Genomic DNA, 19422 nt, shown 5'->3' with positions numbered 1-19422 from the left:
TTACATTTTCTTTCTTTTCTACTATAAATTCCATTTCTCTCTGGTATCAGATAATGAGGGAACACAGCATTCAGGGTAACTTGATTCTGTGCTCCCGGGTCATGGATGCTTCTGTCTGGCTCATAATAAGCTATTTCTTATTCCTTAAAAAGAAGAAGGGAATGGTTCTGCCGCCTGCCTCGCAAGAGCAAGGACCCAAGTTCGATCCCCGGTACCAAAAAAAAAAAAAGGAAAAAAAGAGGAAAAACAAAAGGAAATATCTACCATCCATCTATAACCAGTGATTTTTAAAAACTAGAGTAAAAAGCGGCTGATCTCTTTTCATTTATTCTGCCCAAAGACAACAGAAGTGGCTTGGCTTCCCAAATGAAGGCTGCTGCAGTCCAGTAGTACCTTTTTTTTTTTTAACAGTAATGGGGCTTGAACCAAGGTGCTCTACCCTTGAGCCACTTCCAAGGCCTTTTTATTTTGAGACAAGGTCTCACTCAGTTGTCTAGTCTGGTCTCAAATTCGCAATCCTCCTGCCTCAGCCTCCGGATGGCTGAGATTACAGGCGTATGCCACCACACCCAGCTCTGGCAGCACCTTTTGACTGTGTCTTGTGTGAAACTATACTGTGAAAAACAATGCCAAGCACATCAAACTGCATGAAGAAAAAAAAAAAAAGGCATCAGGATCCACAGTTTATTCTTTCCAAGGGTCTCATGCTTACCTCTTGTTTGATTTTCTTTAGTAAGGGTGGTCCATTCTCTTGAAATTCAGTAACGATTCCAGATTCATCAGATTCCTGTTTGATCACATCCTGTAGGTCTTCAACTAGATGAGAGGGTGTTTGAGGCTGCAGGGAAGAGCAGACATTTTTGCATCAGAGGACAATGTCTGTCCTTACTAATAAACCAACTAAACCCAAAGACTTTTCCAGAACTTACTAGCATCTTCAGGGGACCATATTTAATTTCTTGGGCTGCAAGTGCATGTTTGAATGGTGTAGGAGTTCTCGGAGAACTTTCTAGGATTGACCTTTTGTTAGCTGGAGTTCTAAAACTTTAAAAAGGGAACAAGCGGTGGGTCAATATAAATTATATGCACCTCTTACATTACTCTATCAAGTTTAATATTTTTCCACTAAATACAATAAAGTCTGTCACTGATATGGAACTGGGTATGCTTATTAATCATGTGTATTGAGTAAAGACAAGACAATATGTGTATCACCTATCTTTGAATAGTTCAAAATATTATACCCCTAAGACTAAGAGCTCTAAAATGTTTTTCATCTTTCCTGAACAGTCCTAAAGGCACAGGTAGTGTTCCTAGGTCTGTACAATGATCATAAATATTGTGATGGCTAATGTCATTTACCAATCAACTTTATTCATTAAAATTGAGGCCCACACTACAAAATGTTATTAGCCTTTTAAAATTATTTTTTATACTCAAAATTTGTAAGAGCGCATTTCTTTTAAAGGTTTCTCATAATTCATACTGATTTTTTTCTCTGCCATTTCTTTGAATAAGTTAAGCCTTTATCAAAGAAAAATGACTTAATCACCCCTTGGTGTCTAATGATACAAGATTTCTAGGCACGTCGAAAGAGGTCCTTATCTGTATATAAATTATAAAAGAAAAAAGTTTAAAAATATGAGCAAAGAACCATACTCAATCTTTTTTTGAAGCTTATAAGCAGAGAAGAAAGGAGGTTGAAAACCTTTTCAGTGAGAAGAAAAGTCCTTATTGAGTGAATAGACAAATTGGATGGAAACATTATATGAAAACTACCTCTACATACACAGGAAATTTAGGAGCAAGCTACAAAAGGTAATTTGTTTATCCTCTCTCCTTCTACCTCTAGATAGTTGTGACATTCCCAGGACAGACATATTCAGTGTGGAAATATACACAATACATATAAGTGAATTGGTAAAATTATATATACACTAATGGATCAGACATTTGGGGACTATCTTCCATTAATAAAATATAAATAAATAAGATAAATAGTTTTTTCTTGAATCAAAGACTTACATGGTATTTTCCTTTTGAGTTTTCACAGTCTGCTCTCTATGGAATGGTGTTGTAACAGTCAATTTGTGACCACTGAGAGGGGTAGAAGTTAAAGAAGGCACTTCCAAGTCTAAGTTTTCATGGTTACTGGAAGTGTTTAGGAACTGAATGTAGGGAGAAAGAAAAAAATTACTTAGATTAAGTGGCAATTCTTTGTTCAGCCCAATTTAAAATCACATCTAGATAACAAGCAAGTATGTTTTACTGACCCATTACACAAAATAATAAAGATGTTAACAATTAGATGGTATTGGAGAGGGCCTTATTTTACTTCAATTGAGTATACAAAAAAATCAACAGACATAACTGGAAAAATGTTTTAAAGTGTCAAGCTATCTATTAATTTCAATTATTTGGATACTTTAGGAACACATATCTGACAAGTATAATGATTTCCAAGCCTTAAAAAACACATTATGAAATAAATATACTGTATGGCAAAAAACTAAACTATTAAAACATTATGGCACAACTCAAAAGAGCCCATGTTGAAATAAAAAATTATCTTCCTTAGACATTTGTTCATCATCCATCCTCTCCCTAAACATTTCCACTTAAAGATGGATAATAATCTTTAAGTTTTCTAGTTGCAATCCAAATGTTATACAACTATAATTTGGTCCTTTCCTACCCAGGGTCAGTGAATCACATAATAAATGAACAAAGAGGCAGAAAACATGTTAAAATTTTAAAAGGAGGGAATCAGAAGGGAGAAGAGGAAGGGACAGAAATGTTAAACTCTAGTGTGGAAGGAAATAAAAGCATATCTCATGCAACTATCTTCCAAACCACCAAAAAGTTGAGAGAGAATTACAGCAAAATCATTAGCCAGCCTGCAGCCAGGCAATGACAGCCTCAGCTAGATGCAGCACCAGCATGAAATCAGTGTGGGGAGCAGTAATTAGTCATTTGTTCCAAAGGATTAGTTTCTAGATTATTAAGGCTAGGGTGTCTGTTGAAAATTAGTAACAGCTGTGCAGAAACTGTGCTCTACCTGTGAGGGAGAGAAGGACAGGCTTTTGACAGGGGAAGGCTTGGGAGCTGAACTGCTGACGTCAGCAAAGAGGAAGCAGCTAGAGCCTCCAGTGGCTAAGGGGCTGGCCTGGCCCTGCTTTTTTCGAAGGATGACCAGTGGAATTGTGCTGGGCCTTGAAGGAGGGAAGGCCTTGGGTGAGTCAAGTGAACCCTTGCCCAACATGCGTTTGTTCTCCCTTGGGCTAGGCTCTCCTGCAGGTCTAGGCCCCTTGCCCTCTGTTTGCTGAAGCTGGAGGGCTTTGCCTGTGTGATGTTGGCTAGGTGCAAAAGCTGCTTCTTCAGAGAATTCAAAACTGCTGATATCGCACCATGCTGAAGAATCCTGAAACAATGTGGGAGGCACAGAACTTTGAGATGTGCAAGGTGTGTGCTATTGTCACCTGAAATAGCACTGAGCAAGAGATGCTAAATGCAAAGACGACATCAGCCCATTTGCTGGACTTCTTCCAGCTCCAAGAATAACAGTTGTTCTGTTACCCTGTATTAGAGGGATCCATGAGCTGCCTCCAGGCTGCAATCTGCAGCAAAGGGAAAACCTTTCTAGATGGCACTAAGGCAATGTCCATCCTCTGCCCAACAGGGATGTAAGAAATGTTTTCTTAACCTAGAAACCAAGGAAATGAAGTGAGTGTCTGCTGAGGCGGTGCTGAGCTCAAATTTGTTTCCCTAAAGATGATTTTATTTCTATGAACCAGCGGGACCAGTAATCAATGCTCAGTATTTTGTAGAAAAAGTCATATCCCACCAATGAAATATTACTTCCAATACACCGAGAGCTTGCTTTAAGCTCCAAGCAAACATAATTCTTCATGTGCTATCCACAAAAGGAAAGCAAAATTCAAGTTAAGCACAAAGAACTAAGCAAAATGGAAAATTAGTTACAGTAACTTAAACACCATTCCCAGAACCTAACTTCTACCTTGTAAGCCATCCACCTATTTAAAAAAAAAAAGTACGCCCTTTGAAGGAAAAGTGTAGAAAGCTGCTGTTGTCTCTACAGCTTCTAACATCAGATCTCTTAAAAAACATTCACTAAGACTAAAATCATACTTTTACCTTTACATGAATCGAAGCCAAGAACATTTGCTACAGAACATGGCAAGGATTTACAAAATGAGTTCTAATTCCTTCTCCAGAAACATTAACGTGCGTTAACAATTCTACTTACAGAATCTATAAACTGGAGTGTTTCTGCAAATTCTAAGAGGTTCTTAACATTATCCAGAATGGTGCCCTGGTGGACGATCATGCACCTCGCAGGTGAGGCACTTTCTTCAGGTAGGGAGCTGGGATCCACCGGCAGAGATGGAGTGGAGTGGTGCTCTCCCAGACAGGAAACAGGTGCACCATCTCCATGAGGTCTGCTGTGGTCGGCAATGGAGGTGCTGTGCCACCCGGGGTAGCTGCATGTGTGGTTCTGTGTCTGAGGAAGGGGGGGAGGCAGGGTGGAGAAATAAAGAGAGTAGGGAGAAGGAAGAAGGAACTTAGCAATGATGTTGCACAAGGTATCAGATGCTGTTGGAGGAAAGATAAAAGTAGTTGCATCATCCAGAACTTATGCCTGTGAGACAGTTGTCAAGATGTTTCCTTTTAGTCAATGCAAGCTGATGCTTCTGAAAAGTGTCCTGGTTTGTACCTACATGATTGATTACCTTAATATCATTTTGTTAAAATTTCAAATCATGGGACTATGCATCAAAGTGCAAAATTTTCATCTGAGTGTCTTAGAAATCCACTTGCATATAATTTCCAAAAGGTCCATCAGTGTTTGCTGTGAATTAAGAATTGTCCTATTTGCATCCTAATCTACTAACATGCTAGAGGGTTCACGAGCTAGAGTTGCTTTTATCTGCACATTGTTGCTTCTACCCTTTTCCAAGGCCACAGATTGCACTGATGCAGCGAAGGGCTGCCAAATCGACGTGGTTAGGAAAGCAGAAGAGCAAATTAACAGAAGCCTCCTTACAGCATGACCACGCAACAGGAGAAATTGCAAAACATCAACTAAAGTTAAAAAGTGGTCGAACTACCATGTGCACATAATCATTTTATTATTTAGCAAGGAAGAAATTTATCCCCAAGAATACCTACTGGGTATCACTTCTCTTTTATTCACTTTCTTGGTTAACTACAAATGCTAGCAAGTACAAGCTGCTTTCCCAGTTTGCTGCCGAATCACTAAAAAAGACGTCAGAATTCCATAATGGCCGATACAGCTTTCGTGAATGCAAACAAAAGACAATCATTAATCTTTTTATGCAGAAGTGGTATAAATATATAATATTTACATGCATACACTATGTATCCAATCATGTTTGAGAGTATAAAATAAAAATATAGGTCAAGAAGACAATAGAAAAAACAGGCACTATATAAATGTATAGCTTTGTAAACAAAATACGGATTTTTCACTAATTCTATCTTTGCTAGTCTTTGAATTGATTACAGTCCCGGAGGAAAAAAATGGCTGCTAATGCAATGGATGCTGTGTTTCTCGTGCATCACAAAAAGACTACTTCCATTTGAATACACATTTTGATAACAACTGTATTTTATTATCAGCAACTTCTGGTGTTTAAGCATTTTTAATGGATATATAGTGCTTTGGCTGGTGTAATATTTAGAAGACAGGAAAAAGGATAGTGAAAAGTGACGGAGTAAAGCTGCAACCCCCACCCAAGGACCCGGTGACATGCTTACTGGTAATGCCTGCTGTCCTTTCAGCTCATTCTCAGTGGACATTAGGAGCAACTCTAATTCCTTTATTCGCTTTTCTTTTTCGGGGTCTTCATCATTATAGTGTCTCTGGAATTACAAGTTAAGGGAAGAAAAGGCAAAACTCTGATCGGAGGCTGTAAATACGATGCCTGCAGCTTGAAGTCTTCCCAAACCACTGAGAGCCCAAAGAGCTTCAGCATGAAGCCAGCACCAACTTAACTTCACCACCAGAGAAAACTTTCTGAATGTTATTTTGGACTGAAGGCAGCGATGGGAAATCTGAGGCAAGAGTGGGTACTGACTGATGAGTTCTTTCAACTTACAACACGAGAGCTTCAAAAAATTCCTATCCCCGGTACCAAAAAAAAAAAAAAAAAGTCCCCTGCAAACTCACTCCAGGGGCCAAGCTTGGTAGCTTGGTAGATCGCTGTACTCCACCCTCTCTTCTAATGGTCAGGTGAAAATAAGTATTTAGATGAAATACTTTGAAGCATTTCCTAAAAGTGGCGCCTTGTTTAGCTAATGAGCTTCTTTACCATGTGATCTCACCTGAATGGCTGCCGCAGCTGGCTGAGGGACATTGACTATATTTACATGTAACGCTACAGGATATGGAACGTGGCTGGAGACCTAGATTGAAAAGCAAAACAAAGGCCAAGTCATTGATAGTTACATATGCTTTAGGGGATTTGGCTTCCTGAGGTGGTGTTCTGGGACTGAGGGAAAAAAGTACTTTACTGATAAAATTCACTAAATAATAAAAAAAAAAAAACTAATTTGAAATTCAGCCAAGCCTTTAAAACTGGCAAAATAGCCAAAGCAACAGAGTGAAAGAAATTTAAAGTACTGATCTGTCCTGACAAGAAGCATTCCTTACAGAAAAACACAATGGAGAATATAATCTTAAAATATATTTATAATATATGAAAGAAGTTTCAGTGGAAAAACTGATGGTATTAGCTGTCTGTAACTAAGATTATTTTTCTTGGAATAATTATGAGTTTTAATACAAAGCACAGAACCTTCTATGATAATTCATTCACCTGTCCTTTCTGTCAAGTCTGTAGTCAAATCCATGAAACAGATAGAGAAAAGTAAAAACTATTTATGAATATGTTTTGTATAACATTTGCATATGAGCTCTGTGTTATTGGGTAAATTTTATCAAATATTATTGTTAGTTCTGAGATTAATGTCTCTTGATTTTTTTTACTCTTTATGCTTCTTTCCTACTCACTATAAATCATTTCTCTAGTTATAAATGTCTAGAAATGAGGAAGGAATCCCACCAATCCAAGGAGGAAAAAAGAAGGCATCAGAGAATCAGCCTCACAGCTCTGCTCACAACTGAGGATGAGACATTCCTGTAGTCCCAGCACTCTGGGAGGCTGAGGCAGGATGATCATGAGTTTCATCCCAGTCATCCCCGTCTGGACAATTTGCCGACTTAGCAAGACCCCGTCTCAAAATAACATATGGGCTAGGGATGTAGTGCAGTGCAAAGGCCCTGGTTCAGTCCCCAGTTCCACATACACAAAGAAAGCTAAACATGGAATGAATAAAAGTACTTCTGCTAGATCCCTACCATAAATGAACTTATAGTCATTCACTGAATTTCAGTTTCAAACTAGTATCTCCTCTTTAAATGTAATATTACATTTATTTTTCCATTTTGGAAGATAAAAATATTAGACCGCAAATGTTTTCTCCTTTCTCCCACTTTTCCTTAGCAATAAAGTAAATTTATATTTAAAAGATAATTTCAGGACTGGGGTACAATATGTAGCTCAGTGGTACAATGCTTGCCTAGCATTTGTGAGGTCTTAGGTTCAATCCCCAGCATGGCTACAAAACAAAACAAAATCTTAAATTTAAACCGGATTTGGAGCACCAAGTTAGAATCAAACAGTTTGGATTGTACTCAGCACTACTTCTCTGAGCTATGTAACCCTGAACAAATCACTTACAATCCTCATGTCCAGATCTATAAATCAGGGATAATCATATCTAGTTCTGTCTCCTTCAAGTGTATAGGTGAAGATCAGTCATGATCATGCTTATGAAAGCTCTCTGAAAGTGTTCAGCTGCAAAGCATTGCTGCCTGGAGCTCAAATAACCATCTCTTTCAGTCTAAATTCTCAGGAATGGCTTACATTTTGTGCTTCAGAAATGTGGTAATAGGAATAGTCATTGTTAACCGAGGGCTGCCCAGTTGGAGGGAGTTGAGAAGAAGGTGGGGCATGAGCAAAACCCATCAAATGATTGTTCTTCTGGAAACTTGTGGCCACTGTTGGCTGGCTGGCTTTGGGAGACTCCTGAAGATAACCTTCCTGTTCCACCTTCCGACGCATTGTGGAATTCCAGTGGTTCTTGATAGCATTATCAGTTCTGCACACAAATACATCACATAAAAATTTTACAAACAAAAAATTCAATTCCAGTTAGAGGTAACTGACAAAAACTGTTTCTAATAGAAATCTTTTCTTTAGGTCCACTAACAGTCGTCTTCTCTTTTTAACTGTTTTAATCTTTTCCACCTTCTAAAATCATGCAGTCCCTATTGCCTAACTGAAAATCCATAGGTTTCTCTTACTTACATAATCTGGAATATATGGAGTTTTCTGTAAATTCTGCTATCTTTCACCATTTTGTTTCCTTGGTGAAGGAGTATTTTCAGTACAATAACACTCGATGTTAATTCTGACCATTTGTGGTACAAAACACTAATACAGCTTGAAAATTCTGGCTTTCCTAAAACAATTTCTTTTTTGAGTGTGGGATAGCAAGGCCTAGACACCACAACAGGGATTCATAAAGTCTGGGAATGACAGCAATGCTACCTCATTGTCCACCCTTTATTTCTTGAGCACGAGTGAGAAATTTTGAGTAAAAAAATCCTCCCACCTTTGGAAAACCAATCCATTATTCTTATAAACAGACAGAGGTGAGAATGGGAACAAAAAAGATCCCAAAGGAAAAGATGCTAAAACTGCAAAGCACTTTTACTAAAACCTTTCCATTCTCAGGAAAAGTTTCTCAATGCGAAAAAAAAAAAAAAAGAAACAAACAAACAAACAACCCCCCACCCCAGCCCCCAAAAAACCATTTTAAGCCCCCTTTTACTGTTTCCATGGGGGTGGGGAATTTCTGCTAAAGAAAGAGGAAGTTTAATCAGTTGCCCCCTTAATTTTGTGAAAATTAACAGCATGTCCTTACAGAGCAAATGGGAAAAAGGCCTGCTTTGACCAGCCTCTTGAATTTTCGAAGCTTTTACTGAACCACAAGGGAGGAAATGCTTTGGGGCATCACAAGAAAACACTATATAAGCCATCTTCGAAATGACCCTTTCTCTGCTTTTGGATTAAGAAAGCCAAGAATTAAAATATCCTTAATATTTTCTATCTTAAAATTTGTAGTAAACGTATTTTTCCAAAATAGACAAAAACCATTGTACACTACTATATAAGGAAGGAAAGCACGACACACATGGGCTTCCACAGTTGTCCTTCACAAGGTTATTTTCTTGCCAGGCTCATTGAAAAAGAAAGCATTCACTGACATTGTTTAAAAATGCGGAAGCAATATATTATTTCACTATTCAAAGAAAAAAAAATTGTCAAGTGGTGTAATGAAACGAATGCAGGTTTTCCTGCATTCCTGCATTTCCTGCATTAATACCAAAATGGTAGCTGGTCCTTGAACCAGCTGGATAGACCAAGACAAACTCTTTGTCCTTAGTTTTTTCCTATGTTTAGAGTCCCATAGTCTACAAAAGTGCTTTAATATTCTTTTGACGTGGGCCTAACACTGGCTCTATGAAACAGATCATTACCCAATTTGCAAATGAGAAAACTGAGGATGAAGGAAGTTAAAAGACCTGGCCCAGGCTGGAGATTTAGCTCAGTGGTGCTGCCGCCTGCCTCGCAAGCTCAAGGTCCCAAGTTTGATCCCGGGCACCAAAAAAAAAAAAACAAAACAAAACTTGGTGCTTCACAAATTTAGCTTTGTGCAGTGGTAGTATCGTAGCCAATGAGGTTTATCTAAGGTGCAATTATTGCTAATTAAAAGACCTGGCCCACAGCTCACCACTGAATAAATCCAAAAAGCCCACAACCAGGTAAACTCTAAAATCTCTTCCAGTTGTAGGAGCTATAGATCTCTTAGCTAATGAAACACTAACAACTGATGGGATATAATTTATTCATACATTTAAAACAGAATGTTCAATACCCACTCCCTCGTTCTTCCCAATCCATATACTTTTTGACATGGTATTACCGTCCAGGCAGTAGCTTTGCGATTTCTGCCCATCTGTTCCCCAGTCTCTTGTGTGCCTGGTAAATAATTCTGTCTTCCTCTTCTGTCCAGGAGGTTTTCTTAACTTCTGGATTCAAGTGGTTATGCCACCTCTCCCTACATTGTTTTCCAATTCTCCCTTTTAAGTGCTTGGCAATAACAGACCAACGTTTCGGACCGTATTTCTGTACAAGCTCTATCACCTTCAGATAAACACAAAAATAACCTGTGTTTTAATGTTATAGAATGAGTCAGTGTAATCATCCTTCAGTGTTACAAGAAACTTTTGGAAACTTCTAAATATCTGCTTTCAGTTTTTGGAAATATGGCAAGGAGCTCTTTACTTGCTGTTTGCATGCTTTATTTGCATCCTCAGGTTGGGGAACATCTAAACAGATATATTTTGGGAATATTCTTAACTATAGTTCACACATCTATGAAGACAGAACTTACTCTCTGATCTTCTTCTTTGGTCCAAGGACCCTTGATGAGCTCAGGGTTTAGAACTTTCTGCCATCGATGTTGGCACTGCACATCTGTCCGATTCTAGACAAGTATGCACCATCACAAAGATAGGATGTGAGAAGCACATGAAGGTGTTATTGAATATGAGCCACACATGGAAAATATGCAGTGAAAACATTCAAGAACATTTAAAGGCATGTATAAGAAATCCATCTATCTCTCCTTATAGGCTAAAAACAGAAAAAAAAAAATCAAAGTTGCGCATAAAATTAGAAGCTCTGCCTCCTGAGGGAAATAGTGCTGCCACATGAATGAAAGAAATCTTAAATTGCACAAGTGCCTGTCAATTTAATTTAACCTCAGTCTGTTGCTTGTAGAAATACCTAAAGGATCTAAGACCTGTTAGAGATTCCATACTGTCAGGCTTCAGTAAAAACCCACCCCAAAGGACTAAAGTTTGCTTCCTATGCAAACCCAAATATATTCTTTAATTCAGGACCACAAGTATTTATATTGCAGAAGGAGCCAGGATGATAAAAGATAGGCCCTTCTTTGTAGGAGCTTAGACTCTTATAAGAAGGAAAAGACAAATATATAACTGTAACAGAAGGCTGAATTTGATTCATATGAAGTCAAAGCAAAATGCTACTGGGGTAAGGAGAAAAGCATCCCATTAGGAGGAGAAACTGTGTACTTAGAAGTCCAAAGGAGCTCTTGAGGATGTCAGAAATCTTAAAGAGTGACACAAAGGGACAACATTTAGGTGAGAGCTCCAGAAATAAAAGCCCAGAGGAGGGAAAGGAGAAATGAATTCAACCAAACCTGCTTGTGGAGAGGAAGAAGGCATCAGTGCAGGACCTGTCTGCTGGGGCCATATAGGAGGGCCTTTTTGGACTGCTGGGTCAGGGCAGTTTACTTGATTTGTGAGATTCAAAGACACCATTGTTAGTTTTGAAAAGATAAGGTATAGCTTCATTTTAGGATGTGCCATCTGCCAATAGGATTTTGGATGGATGAAAATGTGGAAAGCTACAAGTGGGAATGCTGGTTAGGAAGCTGATATGAGAGGCCATGGAGCCTAGCCCATGGCCCAACCACGGGAATCAGAAGGATGAGAGGGGCCACAAAGGAACTCCAGGGTTCATGGTAACTGCTTGGGTGTGGGGGACAGAGGAATGGGGCAAGTCAAAAAGCACTCTAGAATTTTGAATCTCGGTGCTAAAAATATGGCTACTGATGAAGATGGGAAAGTTTAGAAGAGGCTAACTAGGGGAGAATGTCAAGTTTAATCGCCTACCATGTAACACATCATCAGAATGCTAATCTGTATTATCCTAATAAAGCACAAGACAAAACAAGAAGCAACTGCTTTAAAAACATTGTCAAAACCTTTTAATAATCGATTTAGAAACCCCAATTATAAGTTTCACAAAAAAAATATAAATTATGGGTGGGACATTTTTCCCCCCTATTTCTTATATGTGAGCAAATATGTAATATCTTAATAATCTCTCCAGGAATATTTTACTTAAATCTTTAGGAGGAGCTTTTCTTTTATAAAAAGAAAAAAAAATTACTAACTTACCGGGAGATAATTGGCAATAACTTTCCAGTCATCTGTTCCATTCTGTTCCACCAGCTTCTTTAGTTTTTCATCCTAAGACATTTAAAGATAGTCCTAGGGTATCAGTCTCTCACAGAATAATTCTGTTCAAGTTATAGTGAACAAGGGAACCTACTGCATGATCTAATCTGAAAAAAATCTCTTAAAATTATTCAGTTAGTAGATATTAGTATTTTGGTTTAGAGCATATATTTAGTCAGACTAGAGGTTTTAATCTTAGATGTTGATTAGTTATATAAGTTTGGGAGTATCATTTTACCTTTCCATACTTGTGTACTGTTATCTGTAAATGGCAATTCTGATATCAACAGGGTTATTTGAGGATTACATGAGGTAATTATGCAAAACATTTATAATAATATTAAGTGTTTAATGTATGGCAATCGTTAAGAGTTTTACTTGGTGGGAGAAAAATAAATTCTTATGCTAGACTTAGTAGCCATCTGGCAACAGATAAGATCTTGAGCAAGAAACAGAATCTTAGGCTGGGGATTTAGCTCAGTGGCACTGTGCCTGCCTAGCAAGCGCAAGGTCCTGAGTTTGATCCCCAGTACCAAAAAAAAAAAAAAAACTAGAATCTTTCCAAGTAGTTCAACCTCTTTCTATATAAAAAAGAAGATAGGGCTGGAGATTTAGCTCAGTGGTTCTGTTGCCTGCCTTGCAAGCTCAAGGACCCAAGTTCGATCCCCAGTATACCCCCCAAAAAAAGAACCTTTTAAACATAAACTTTAAGGCATGTATACTATGATAAAAATCATGGAGTTTTTGTATCAGTGTATTCACAGTTTAAATGAGATCAAAAGTATTAGAACACAAAAGACACTAAACGTTCATGGGCAACTGGTTCTTTCAGTTGATATGCTGTTCACAAATAACTTTCTACATGTTTTTCTCATCCTTCTGCAAAAGTAGCATTCAAACACAATGAAGTTTCATGGCACAATACAGACACAGGAACTGGGAAACCAGGGTTAACAACAGAACTTCTAACATCCTTAAGGATCACCCAAGTGCACAATTTTTATAGGTAAAATATGCACTTCCTCTGTGCCTCCCTGGGAATCCTGTCTGCTGTCAACAGTGATTCTAGTTTAAATGAAGCAGAGCACAATGAAACTGAAGGAGAGTTGTTACCACTGATTCTAACATGAAATACTCTAAAATTAGTTGCAAAATGTTTTGAGAACATTAGAAAGAAAGACATTTTTCCTCACGCATTATTAATTTTGCTTCTAAGGGATTTTTCTATTCCTACAAGGACCAAGGTTTTGAGAAGCCAGCAAGAAATGGTGAGATGTAGAAACACCTCCACCCATTACTGGATGCTTCCAGAACAAGCCTTTATGCATATGGCTCTGCAACACATTATATAGCAAGAATACTAAACAAATACATTAACACAAGAGGAGTTCTATGAGTGTTTGGTTTTACTTTTTTTTTAAATAGTCATTCATTTATTCAGGGAGCATTTATCAATATCCTACTTGAAGCAAGTAATTCTGGGTTCAGGGAACACAAACAGAAGACATTTAGCCCCACCCTCAAGAGACTTGCCATCTACTGGGAGAGACACACATGTCACAGGAACAATAAGGCAGAACATGCTCTCAGTGGCATGGGAACCCAGGAAGATGCATCCATCACAGTCAGAGGAAGCCAGCCATGGCTCACAGGACAGATGATGCCTTCATAGGTAGTGAAGAGGTAGTAAGAGGTGGTGTGGCTTATGAATGACTAGGCAGCGGGAGACAGGTAAGGCATAAGGTGAAAAGGAGAGGACATTCAAAGAACCACAAGTAATTTAGAAGTAGATGGTACAGTGATCATGTGGGGCAGTGGTGAGAGGTGAGTGTACTGGGTAAGTGGGCTAGCACAGGCTCTCCAAGGCCCTACGACAGGAATTTTGGTTTTTTTGTAAATTACGCAGTCTGGTTTTCTCCATGTTTTGATCAAATGATTAGTTACCTCTTCCCTGGTCCACCTAGTTTTCCCCAAGTGACGTTTTCCAGACTTGGGAAGTAGCCCATCATAGTCATGGTCACACATCTCAATGTCTTCATCATCCTCGTCACTACTGTATATGCTGTGGAAATAAGAATGGGCACACAAGGGCTGAAACAAGAGGACTTAAACTATTGGGTTACAAAATCCCACCAAAACTCTCCAACAAGTTTTTCAAAGGCTATGAAGATAAAACTTTGGAAACCCGCACAGCAAGATTGTTTTCTGCATTCTGTTGCTGTAGTATTATAAACTGGTTCTGCTGTTATTGGTATCCACAGATACAGCAAAGGATCTGGCACTTTCCTGTGGCTCTGCATGTTTAAACCTGCTGTTGCTGTTAGGCCAGTGACAAGTTACACATATGGCAACCTTCCAACCAATCAGGGTTTAAATTTAAAACTTAATGTTAAGGCCAAGAAAAAGAACAAGTACCCACGTCCTGTATATAAGTGCACACTCAAAATCTTTGGCATATGTCACATTGTTTAAATAATATTTCCCAAACACAATAAACAAATCAGTAAGTTATTCCAGTGGGGTTGGTGCTCTATTGAAATTTTTTAAATTTGAGAAATAATACATCCAATAATATAGTGACAGCCATCCTTTAAAGATTAGAAGATTAGGAGAATCTAAGAGACAGGTATTTTAAAATCTGACAAAGGATAAGACCTCAAGTAACCCAAGTGTTTTGCAATTAACATAAATACCAAATTCTTCAAAACTCTAGGCTTGGGTGATCCGACTTGTGGCCCTGTTTATAATATTCAGTTTCCAGAGTAACTACATGAATAATCAGGCCATTTGATAGAATCCTACTTTTTTATTTCTTCTGTCTCTGACTGAATGGTGTTTAATATCTTAAAATGTACCTAATTCAAAACCTAGGGATCCCCCCCAGAAGAAATCCACTGTTTTTAAAAAAAGCTTTTTCTTTTACCTAGTTGAGTGAAACTATGCATTTTGATGACTTCTGAAGTAACTCTAGGGCTGGGGATGTAGCTCAGTGGTGCCGCACCTGCCTGGCAAGCACGAGGTCCTAAGTTCGATCCCCAGTACCAAAACAAATTGAAAAATAAAAATACAGTAACTCTATGCTTAAAATGGTTTATTAGTCATATACTGAATATATGAAAGTGATTTCAGTTTATTTTTACTTATAATTTTCCTTGTAAAACAAGATATGAAAAATTATGGAATATTAGAAACATCACTAAAATTTATCATTGTAATATTAGTAAACCCATGAAACTAAGGTCAATTAAAAATAACAGCATAAGCCAAGAATGGTGACACATGCCTGTAATGTTAGCACTCTTGGAGGCTGAGGCAGGAGGACTGCAAATTCAAGAACAGCCTGGGAAACTTAGCAGGCCTTGTCTCAAAATTTTAATAAATAAATAAGGCTAGGGATGTAGTGCAATGTAAAAGCCCTGAGAACAATCCCCGGCATAAATAAAAATAATAAATAATAATGGCATAAAGTAATATCATAATGCAAATGATTATTTTTAAAGAGGAAATTTAGATTTATAATAAGTTTTGTTTTCTCTAATCCACAAGTGTATATTACAAACCACCTACAAATCAAACAAAAGTGCTTACAAAAGTCCTGAACTGGGGTTCTTAAAATTTAAAACCATCATTTTGAGCAACCATCTGATGGTCCAGGATGCACGGTGACTGGATATGATCTGCACTTAAAATACCACCACCAAAAACAACAACCAATAAAACCCCCACTAAACTCTATTCATTGTCTGTAATCATTTTTCATTCCGTGTCTATCCTTTAAAACAAGAGCCTATAGTTGTTGGGCAGTAAAGAACTTATTAATAACAACTACAATACTTTCCCTTTAATGTAAAGCACAATATAATAAAATAACAACAAAGCTACTATGAGCCAAGAGCTGTACACATCTTTTGAAAAGTGGACAGAGAACTCTTTAGGAAGTCCCCAAATGAAGTAGCCTCTTACGAAGGATCAGGGATACCAAGAAAAATCGAAGGAATCTGAAAGTGGAGACATAGCTTCAACTCAAATTAACCTTTTAGGTTTGGCTAGGTCTGGAGATCACAATTCTAGAACTGTGGGCGACATTTTCCAAATTAGTAATCGGGCACCTCCCTCCTAGTAACAGCTTAGCCTAGGAACGAGCGACACAAGCAGCGGCCCACAGGGGGCAGCCAACATCAGGCGAGAATGGACAGGAGGAATCAGCAGGACCAGGGTTCTGGAGGCAAAGGTGCCAGGGCTCGTCCTGCCTCCACCTAACTTCGTGACTTGGACAAATCACTTCCTCTGTCTTGGGACATTGGTACCTCACCCATGCACAAGGGCCTGGATTCTATTTCTAAGGTACTTTCCAGCGCGCCCAAATGATGCTTCCATGTCTTTCGTACCTCTTTAAAACTTAAGCTGAGCCACAGATGTGCAAAACCAAGGTTTTGGCGAAAACGTGGTGCGAGACTTCTGCAAGTCCTGAAGGGACTGCGAGGGCAGCAAGTGAGTCCAGGGCTGCTCCCTAACGGCCGGCCTGGCACGGGGCTCGCCTTTGAGCTGCGCATGCGATTGCCATGCTCTACGGCTTTCTGGTCTCCTGAGTGGCATGATTAATTTCTACTGCGGACCTGAAATAACTTTTCCTTTATCTTCACTGACAAGATCTCAGACCCAACAGTCAAAGGACTTTCAAAGGCTGATTTCAGGCTCGATGCACTCGACTCCTCCACCTGCTAGACCTGGTGTGGTTACAAGACTACAACTATGAATATTACCTTCTGTCAAGGAAACAAACCGTGCAAAGAAACGATAAAGAAAAAAAAAGTGCTGGGGGGGGGGGGCGGGTCGCGGAAAGAGGAGGAGAGCGGGAGGAAGTGCCTCGTGGCCGCTACTGTGATTCTAGAAAAGGGGTTCAGACTCATTTCGCTGACCTGGTTAATAATCCCTGCCGAGTTGACGCTTGCCCAGCAAGAAACGGCTCGGAGCCCGCAGCCGGGTTTCTCTTCCTCCAGAGCCGGGTTCAAGGCTCCCGCCCCTCCCCGCCGGGCTACCTGAGAGCTGCAGGGAACCTGCGCGGCCCCGCCCCGCGGGAGCAGTGGAGACCTGGGGCGCAGAGCCTCGCCGCTCCCTCCCAGCGCCCTCCTCCTGCTGCCAGTTTCAGCTCGCCACCAAACAGGTGACCCCAGCACTCTCCAGTTAAGTCTCAAAGGCGAAAGGTGAAATCTTTGAAGGGGCGGCACCTGGGCTCGGAGCCGCCGGCCCCAGGCGAGGCGTAGGGAGCCAATGTCCCCCGAAGTGGCCCCCTGTTTCTCCGCCGCCCCACCAGGCCGAGGGGTCGCTCCCGGCCCTGCACAGCCAGGCTCCGGGTGCTGCTGCAGAGCCCACGCCCACGCTCACTGAAACTTCCCAGCGCCTCTTGGGGACCAGTGCCCGCCGGTGCAAAAAAGCAAATAAGTACGCGAAAATCAAACAACCCGAGGAAAAGCAGGTGGACTGCTTCGCCTCCACAGACCTTCCCCAAAGCCTCTAGGCGAGGGTCTGTCGGATCGCCCGGCCAAGGCAGCCGGAGCAGGGCGCAGGGAGGAGCGGCCGTGTCCACGTGTGCGTGCCGCGCCAGGACCTCTCGCCCAGGGCAAAGGCCCGAGGCGGTTGCGTGCCAGTTGCACAGCAGCAACCAGGTATGCTGCAGGCCTTGGTCCCTTTGCCCCGAGTGGCGACGGCTACGGCCACCGAGCCAGCGCCTGCACCCGCCGCTCGCAGGGAGCCCCAGCGTGTCGAGTCCAGGAAATCCAGGGGCCAGTGGAAGCTGAACTGCCAGCAACTGACAGTTCGGATGAGTATTTCCCTCGGTCTGCGCTCCTTCCCAATCGCGTGGCCAAAATGTAAGGGGATCTCTCACCCATCATGCTGGCGAGCCTTCCCAAGTGCGGTGACAGGCGCGGCGCGGGCGCGCGTGGGTGCGCGTGGGTGCACATACAGTGTTCGCAGTAGAAATAAAAGCCTCCTAGAGAATAATGGTTCGAACCTTCCAACTTAGGGTTTGAAACAATTTGAAAACCATGTTCGTCCCCCAAAATCTTCAGCCGCCTGTCAGCTGCCACGCTTCCGTGCCTCCATAAAGAATGAATGAAATTTAAATGAACTACCTGCAGCTACTAAACAGTCCGGCATTTTTCCCTACGTCTGCCATATGCTCTGCGCTTCCAAGTCCAAACATATCTCAGTGCATCCAGCAATTAGGCTGCGACTCCCTCGCCGACACCCGCGGCATCAAGCCAGGCACCTGGTGGGCTCCCTGGGGCGGGTGGGCACCGCTCTACTCCCCGGCTGGAACAGGCTGCCTTTTCCCCTCTGCGGAGAAAGGGATCCCCGTGCAACTTGCAAAATGAGCCGCAGGACATGCTTCCCAGCGTCCCGGTACGTTTCCCGCAGACTCCCATTCATCTGGCTCTCCAGCGGTTTCTGCGGCCCAGGCAGGGGCTCCGGGTCCTCGCAGGATCTGACAGCCCCGCACAAGATCCGGGAACGAATACCCACCTGCTTCCAGGCGCCCAGCGCCCCGCGCGCCCCGCCCTCGGCCGCCCGCCCGGACCCCCCGTTACCTGTGCCGGGGTCTTCGGGCCATGGCGCGGCGGGCGCGGGGCTCCTCCGAGAGCCGCGGGGACCGCACCGGCTGCTGCCTCCCGCCGCCCGCCGCCTCGCCTGCCTCCCTCCCCGGCTGCGCCGCGGCTCTCCGCACCGCCGGGGCGAAGTTTCTCAGGAGAAAGAGGAGGAGGAGGAGGAGGTCACGGAGGAGGAGGAGAAGGAGGAGGAGGAAACAGGTTGATATTAAAGTGTAAACTCTGTAAACAGAGATGCCATCAAACAAAGAGCCTTGGACACTCCCCCTCCCGCCAAATCTGGCGCCCCTGCAGTGCGCACGCGCCCTGCCCGCCGCCTCCGCGGTCGCCCTGGCTGCAGCCCGCGCGACCGCCGGGTCTCCGGGCCGTCGTTCCAATTCGGCTCTCGCGCCGCCGCGCGGCTCCTGGCGCGCCTTGAGACGCAGGCGGCGCGCGGGCGCAGCGCCCAGGCCGGGGAGGGGTGGCCGGGGACCGCAGCGGCGCCTTTTCCTGCGCAAACCCCGCTCCCGGGCCGCGGAGGCGCGGGTCTGACGCCGCCTCCCCTCCTCCTGGGGAGCGGCCCCGGGGCGCCCCGCTCGGCGCGCACCCGAA

General features: G+C 42.0%; 1 protein-coding gene and 1 pseudogene across 5 annotated transcripts in view; one reads left to right on the top strand and one right to left on the bottom strand.

The window, feature by feature from the left end:
* Myb (MYB proto-oncogene, transcription factor) overlaps nucleotides 1-19109 on the bottom strand; it is a 37324-nt gene extending 18215 nt beyond the window's left edge. Inside the window, exons 1-13 of one of the 5 annotated variants that reach the window (XM_021249564.2) lie at nucleotides 18814-19109; nucleotides 14168-14285; nucleotides 12164-12235; nucleotides 10567-10659; nucleotides 10096-10316; nucleotides 7971-8205; nucleotides 6367-6447; nucleotides 5800-5904; nucleotides 4268-4522; nucleotides 3059-3421; nucleotides 2026-2168; nucleotides 930-1044; nucleotides 713-838 (exon numbers count right to left, since the gene is read on the bottom strand). In XM_021249564.2, coding sequence (XP_021105223.1) covers nucleotides 713-838; nucleotides 930-1044; nucleotides 2026-2168; nucleotides 3059-3421; nucleotides 4268-4522; nucleotides 5800-5904; nucleotides 6367-6447; nucleotides 7971-8205; nucleotides 10096-10316; nucleotides 10567-10659; nucleotides 12164-12235; nucleotides 14168-14285; nucleotides 18814-18836 — 1950 coding nt within the window. In that variant the 5' untranslated portion in view covers nucleotides 18837-19109. Of the gene's footprint in view, nucleotides 1-712; nucleotides 839-929; nucleotides 1045-2025; nucleotides 2169-3058; nucleotides 3422-4267; nucleotides 4523-5799; nucleotides 5905-6366; nucleotides 6448-7970; nucleotides 8206-10095; nucleotides 10317-10566; nucleotides 10660-12163; nucleotides 12236-14167; nucleotides 14286-17142; nucleotides 18778-18813 lie in introns of those variants that run through there. The other 4 variants (XM_004871495.3, XM_021249565.2, XM_021249567.2 and 1 more) reach the window with 4 other exon arrangements.
* LOC147824200 (U4 spliceosomal RNA) lies at nucleotides 9818-9966 on the top strand (annotated as a pseudogene).
* Nucleotides 19110-19422: the final 313 nt, after the last annotated feature.

The sequence above is a fragment of the Heterocephalus glaber genome, unplaced genomic scaffold (assembly GCF_053883595.1).
Source record: "Heterocephalus glaber isolate CG9 unplaced genomic scaffold, H.glaber_assembly_v1.0 deba00001550, whole genome shotgun sequence".
In the NCBI taxonomy this organism is placed as follows: domain Eukaryota; kingdom Metazoa; phylum Chordata; class Mammalia; order Rodentia; family Bathyergidae; genus Heterocephalus; species Heterocephalus glaber.
Note: the sequence above shows the minus strand (reverse complement) of the source record. Positions and strands in the feature narration are given on the sequence as shown.